This window comes from Asterias amurensis, chromosome 13, assembly GCF_032118995.1.
Source record: "Asterias amurensis chromosome 13, ASM3211899v1".
Classification (NCBI taxonomy): domain Eukaryota; kingdom Metazoa; phylum Echinodermata; class Asteroidea; order Forcipulatida; family Asteriidae; genus Asterias; species Asterias amurensis.
Genome location: NC_092660.1, coordinates 9,260,681 through 9,268,037, shown reverse-complemented (window position 1 = coordinate 9,268,037; position 7,357 = coordinate 9,260,681). Strand labels below are relative to the sequence as shown.

The 7,357-nt window shown below is 39.8% G+C and overlaps 1 protein-coding gene across 1 annotated transcript; it reads left to right on the top strand.

Moving 5' to 3' along the window:
- Positions 1-480: 480 nt before the first annotated feature.
- LOC139946254 (uncharacterized) lies at positions 481-2,394 on the top strand. The gene is made up of 3 exons (XM_071943875.1): positions 481-1,011; positions 1,296-1,808; positions 2,374-2,394. Exons 1-3 carry the CDS (start codon positions 481-483, stop codon positions 2,392-2,394), a joined length of 1,065 nt encoding a protein of 354 aa, XP_071799976.1.
- Positions 2,395-7,357: the final 4,963 nt, after the last annotated feature.

Sequence of the window (7,357 nt, the reverse complement as noted above, 5' to 3'; positions counted from 1 at the left end):
AGAAAAGAACTTAATACTGCAATCAAGGAGGGTAACAACATTCAGCAAGCTAAGCAGACTCTGAAAGAATCGTACATGTCAGAAGAAAAGGCTTTGCTTGTGATGCATGTAGAGCAAATCCATCAAGCCTCCCTCTCTAGCAGACACAGCGTGGCTTGGAAAATCATAAATGACATTTGTGGTAGAAAGGAATCCAAACCTGCACATCTTAATGGAACACCGCAAGAAAGAAAGGAAGCATGGGTGCAGAACTTCACAAACTTACTTGGGAAACCATCTTCCATCCCTGACAGTGACTTTACCATCACTCGAATCTATGATGGAAATCTACCCATAATCACCACTGAGTTTACTGAAGAGGAAGTGAACCAAGCACTTGCACAAACCAAAACTGGCAGCGCTGTGGGATTGGACAACATCCCCCTTGAGCTATGAAAGTCTTACATTTATAAACCCCACCTTCTACACTACTGTAATCAAATGCTACTGCAACATGAAAAACCGAAGCAGTGGTCAAAGGGGGGTATTATACCCATACCGAAGAAAGGAGACCTGTCGCAGCCGTCCAACTACCGGGGTATCACTCTTACTAGCATCGGAGCCAAAATTTTCAACCGGATGCTGTTGAACAGAATCAGACCTCATGTGGACCCTCTACTGAGATGGAATCAAAATGGCTTTAGACAAAAGAGGTCAACTGTCTCCCAAATTCTGGCACTCAGACGAATCATCGAGGGCATGAAGTCAAAGAACCTGCCATTGGCTCTTGTGTTCGTAGACTATTCAAAGGCCTTCGACTCCATCCACAGAGAACGAATGTTCAACATCTTACAAGCATATGGTATTCCAACAAGTATAATTGAAGCCATTAAGCTAATATATGACGACTCCTCTGCAGCAGTAATCACACCAGATGGTGAAACGGAATCCTTCCAGACCCATGCTGGCGTACTCCAGGGCGACACTTTAGCACCTTTCCTCTTCGTGGTTGTGCTGGATTTATATAATGAGGTACGCTTTACGAGGTATTCAGCAGGAAACAGGAATTGTGCTTAAAGAAAGAAAGAGCAGTCGTTATCCAGAGATCCGTCTCCATGATCTGGACTTTGCTGATGATGTAGCACTCTTGTCAACATCAATTGACACTGCAGAATCATTACTTCACAGTATTGAGGAGGCTTCCAATTGTGTCGGGCTTCATCTAAACACAGGAAAAACGAAGACTCTCCTCGTGAACTTTCCTCCAACATCCAGTATAAAGACTCTTGATGGTACGAAACTTAAAACTGTTTCAGATTTCAAATACCTCGGTTCGTCACTATCCTGACTCATTCCAAGATTTCGAATGCAGGAAAGCGAAAGCATGGTCAGCATGTAACCAATTAGATAAGATCTGGAAGTCTGATCTTGACAGAGCTATCAAAATCAAGTTCTTCAGGGCCTGTGTTGAAAGCATCTTGCTATATGGAGCCGAAACATGGACAACAACACAAAAAATGAATGATCGCATCAACGGTTGCTACACTCAACTGCTGCGTAGAGTTCTCAACATCCACTGGCGGGACCATACTACAAACAGGGAGGTTTATGGCAATCTACCACCACTTTCCGAGACCATAATGCAGAGACGTCTCCAGTTTGCTGTCCACTGTTTGCGAACAGCGGATCAACCTATATCGCATCTGGTCTTCTGGAATCCCCCTGGCGGACATCCAAATCGCGGCAGGAGGAAAATGAGCTACACTGACACCATCACCCGAGACACAAATCTCAATCAAAACGAGACTCAACAACTCATGAGGGACAGAGCAACCTGGCACCACTTCATCAAAGCTGCTTCTGCTATTCCGTCTAAGGACGACGGATGATGATGATGACATACATGTACATGTACAGTCATTTACATGTCCACCGGACGGTTTTTGCATAGCCCCGGACACGATTGCATACGCAAAAGTGCCCGGAGCGGACAGTATTGCATGGCGGACACAATTGCATCTGACAACGGCATGGGGTCAGGGAACGCTTAAGGGTCCGAACATTTTCTACATTTTTAGGCCGATTAAAGGCATAAAATGAACGAAGCCGAACAAAAAGCCTTAAAATTGGTGCAGTAAAATTTTGGGCCTCTTGGATCTGGCAATACTTTAATTTGCTTTTAGTTTGAAACGTTTTATTTATTCATTGGTTTACTAATGATTTTTCATTTTTTATTTATTTATTTATTCTTTTTTTTTTTTGGGGGGGGGAGGGCGCGGGTCTGCTCCTGGAGCATTGAAAGTATTAAACCCAAATCTGAGGTTTCCACCTTTTGATAACCCCTGGAGTTTAAGATTCCAATGAGCTTTTTGTAAACGGTATTCTCATCACTAGAGACGTGAATCAAGGAGCTGACTTTTAAAGGAACACGTTGCCTTGGATCGGTCGAGTTGGTCTTTGAAAAGCGTTTGTAACCGTTTTTTATAAAATGCATATGGGTAGAAAGATGTTGTAAAAGTAGAATACAATGATCCACACAAACATGCCTCGAAATTGCACGGTTGTCGTTTTACCTCGTCGACTAACACGGTCGGCCATTTATGGTTTGACTCCCATAAATTGCCGACCGTGTTTGTTCGCACAGTAAAAGGAAAACCACGCAATTTCGAGGCAAGCTTGTGTGGATCATTGTATTCTACTTTTTAAAAAAAATCTTTTTAACCATATGCATTTTATAAAAAACGGTTACAAACGCCTTTTGTATATACCAACTCGTCCGATCCGAGGCAACGTGTTCCTTTAATGTGGAGAACAACACAGCAAATTGTTGTTCGCTGACTTAAGATAGACTGACTTTAAAAAGTCTGAATTTAGATAATTCTGAAAGTTCCCATCCCTGTATCAGATAAAACTGTGGAAGTGTGGAAAAACGTTTGAATCTCAAAGCTCACGTCAAATAGCATAATTTTACATCTTTAATGGTACACGGCCCATCTCTTTCTAAACTTGACGTCATGAGTCAAAACAAGGTCTGTACATTCCAGGGAACTTTTGCACCAGACAAACGGTAATTTTTCAATGCTTGGTTGAACATCATCAACATTCAGGAATTATCTGAAAGTTACTTGTGGACAAAAATGTATAACAGATCATAGTATTTGAAATGTGGCGTCATCGAACACTTTTTGATGAAAAAATTGTACTTGAAGGGTATACAAAAACACTGGACACCTTTGGTAATAAGTCAAAGACCAGTATTCTCACTTGGTGTATCTCAACATATGCACTTTACACAACAAACCTATGAAAATTTGAACTCAATTGGTCGTCGAATGTGCGAGACAATAACGGAAGAAAAAACACCCTTGTCATACGTAGGTCACGCGTGAGGTCTCGAGCTCAGTTCAAGTATTTTACTGAGAAATAACTTCTTTCTCATAAACTACGTTACTTAAGGCCCATTCACACGAGCGCTGCAAACGAGGGTCCCTGGTTAAGGGCGCCAGCCGTCTGTCACCTTTACCGCGTGCGATTTTTTAGCGAGCATTCACACGACACACACACACACACACATGTAAACATACGTCCCTCGTTTGGGTAGGCTTGACTGCATGGACTAAAGTCTACAAGCAAGAGGGTTGAGTTAAAACAAAAACCTTACAGTTAAAAGGAATAAAATAAATCAATTACATTGAAATCTATTTCATTTTAAGTCACATAAAATGTAGAATATTTTACAAACATTTGCGATAACGTAACTCTCATCCCGGCGGCCGGCGGGAAGGGGGTTGCGTTTTCGAAGCTAAAAAAAGAAAAACACGATTCAAATAGCTTTTTGGACGTTAAAAATGCTACATTGTTGAATGGAAATGCTTTATAGATATGAAATTATTGATGACACATACCAAATAATGAATTAAAACATCGAAAAGCTTAGCCAAATGACGTATTCTGCTTCCGAATGAACGATGTTTTTGCTTCAAGGTTTGAGCTTGTCTTGAAATGCAGCGATCCAGCAACGTCGAGTCATATTCGAGTCGAAGAAAAACACAAAGTTCCACGATTCAAATAGAGTTTTTGACGTTAAAAACGCTACATTGTTGAATGAAAATGTTTTTAGATATGGAATTATTGATGAGACATAACAAATGGTGAATTAAAACATCGAAAAGCTTTGCCAGAAGACGTATTCTGCTTCCGATTGAACGATGTTTTTGCTTCAAGGTTTGGACTGGTCTAGCATCCGGCCACGAAACCTACCAGCCAAACGGATCGTTGTCCAGCGTTCAGCAGATATACATCACGTGTATGTACATGTACATGTATATGCATGCTATAGTTCGCCCATTTCTTCCTCCATAGTTCTACACGTGTCAACGCAGCGGTCCCTCGTTACGGTCGCAGGCATTCGGTTCAGACGATGGCTCCCCATGATTATAACATCGATGCGATTTTTTGGAGGAGGTCTCGATCTGTGTTATGAACAACACGGGACCCAGGTAATTTCGTAACATACATAGCATTCACACGACGTGGATTTGCGATTTCATAACATCGATGTTATGAAATCGCACGGGACCCTCGTTTGCAGCGCTCGTGTGAATGGGCCTTTACAGAGGGAGTCGTTTCTCACAGTGTTTTATACTATCAACAGCTCCCCATTACTCGTAAGTCCAAGTAAGTTTTTATGCTAACAATTATTTTTAGTAATTACCAATATTATCCAGTGCCTTTAAAAACAGTGGCATTTAACACCATTATATGACACAAGGTTAGAGATTAATTTCCCCCCCCCCATTTTTATCTAAGGAATCCATCTGCTGGAAAATGGGTCCCCAACAAACCTTGATCTTGGAGTCCCTCCTTTAAGATTTACATACAATAGCAAAGTTGCATCATTACAAAAAGACAATGGAAATTACATTGTGTGAAAAGTATCATTTGTTTGTTTACTTTCAAGCTTCTGCCGACTCATTACGCCCACGGTATTGTTTATTTAACCCATTCGACGAGAAACTGGACTTCAAACAGTAATGTCATCCTTGCCCTATGATGTCATCAAACAACAGGGTTTTCATTGTCTTTCTAGATTATTGGACCATAATGGAGGTGATTATTGAACCATTGTTTGGGGTCAACTTGAACCATAGTTGAACCATGGAGCAATAAACTATTATTGCTCCATGGTTGAACTGACTGTTGTTTTGCATCGATTTTACCAGCTGAAGTGTCTCCATGTAAAATGTTTACGTGTTCAAGAAGTAGTGGTACTAACCAGTCTTGCATAACAGGTAATACGGGTTGCATAATGGGTTGAAGTTTTGGTAGACTTTTTGGTTATTAATCGAATAATCCAGCTTTAGCACAACTCATTTTCAGTCGGATGTTCGTCTTTATAATGATTTATTGGATAAATTTAAGTTTCCTTTAAAGGGAAGGTACACTTTGGTAATTGTCAAAGACCAGTCTTCTCACTTGGTGTACCCCAACATAAGCATAACATAACAAGCCTGAGAGAATTTGAGCTCAATTGGTCATCGAAGTTGCGAGAAAATGATGAGAGAAAAAACACCATTTTTGGACGAATTTGTGTGCTTTCAGATAGGAATATTATTATTAAGTTGAGAAATTAACTTTCTCAAAATCTATGCTACTTCAGAGGAAGCCGTTTCTCACAATGTTTTATACTACTAACAGCTCCCCAATGCTCGTTACCAAGTCAGTTTTTAAGTTAATATTTGTTTTGAGTAATTACCAAACGTGTACCTTCCCTTTATACTTCGGTTATCTGTGTCCAGTTCAATTGAGAAAATAGAATTAGCTGTTGCAATCTGCTTACAAACAAAACGGACCTAGTGGTAATAAGCCTGAATGAAAAAAACACTTAATGGCCAGACGTTTCGACCTTAGCAGAGAGTATCTCGAAGGCTAGAAAGAAAGCCTTTAAAAAGAAAGCCTTCGAGAAAGACTGTCATAAAGGCACAACTTCCTAGAGGTGCTTAAGCACAGGGGCCAATTTCATAGAGCTGCTTAAGCAACAAATTTGCTTAAGCACGAAAATAGCTTGCTTACTTTACACACATTACTGGCCAAAATGTCATGCAATATACATTGCTTGTGACTGGTATTTAGCTGTTGTTTACTTACCATAACAATTGAGTGGAGTCTTGGCCGGTAATCTGATTTTACTAAGCATTATTTCTTTTGCTTAAGCAAAATTTTGTGCTTAAGCAGCTCTATGAAATTGGGCCCAGAAAGTAGCTAAGCACAACAAAATCCACTTGCACAATTTGTGATGGTATCCTGCTCTCGTTTACACTGGACACTATTGGTAATTGTCAAAGACCAGTCTTCTCACTTAGTGAATTTCATTGTATACATAAAACAACCAACCCGTGAAAATTTGAGCTCGATTGGTAGTCGGAGTTGCAAGATTAACTTTGAAAGAGAAAACACCCTTGTCACGAGAAGTTGTGTGCTTTCAGATGCTTGATTTCGAGACATCAAATTCTAAATCTGAGGTCTCGAAATCAAACTCGTTGAAAATTACTTCTTTCTCGAAAACTACGTCACTTCAGAGGGAGCCGTTTCTCACAATGTTTTATACTATCAACAGCTCTCCTTTACTCATAATGCAAGTAAGTTTTTATGCTAACAGTTATTTTGAGTAATTACCAATAGTGTCCACTGCCTTTAAGCACCTCTATGAAAGTGGGCTCTGGCCATAAACAATTCTTTTGGTGTTTAAAGCCATCTGACCCTTTCGGTACAGAAAAAGAAAAAAAAAGTTCACAGATTTACAAATAATTTACAGGGTTTACAGAAGGTAATGGTGAAAGACTTTTCTTGAAATATTAGTCCATGAAATGCTTTACTTTATGAGAAAACGGTAAAACAATATAAATTCTCGTTAGCGAGAATTACGGGTTTATTTTAAACACATGTCATGACACGGCGAAACGCGCGGAAACAAGAGTGGGTTTTCCCGTTATTTTCTCCCGACTCCGATGACCGATTGAGCCTAAATTTTCACAGGTTTGTTGTTTTATATATAAGTTGTGATACACGAAGTGTGGGACTTGGACAATACTGTTTACCGAAAGTGTATAATGGCTTTAATTGAGTAAAGATTACAAAGCATACCACAGTCTGTGGCAGAGCTGAGTAATTTTCTTAGAGAACAATGGGGAAATGGTACTATAGGAACAGGCCCATGACTAGGAATTATTTAAATATAACTTGTTTGTAATTTAATAGCTTTGATTGGCTATAAATTTCCCGTTTTTTTATGGATGACTTCCTATAGTACTTTGTTCCTCTTGTTTTGCTATAAATGTGTTGTTCGTACTTGTTTATGCCTCTTAAGAAGGTCCGGTTT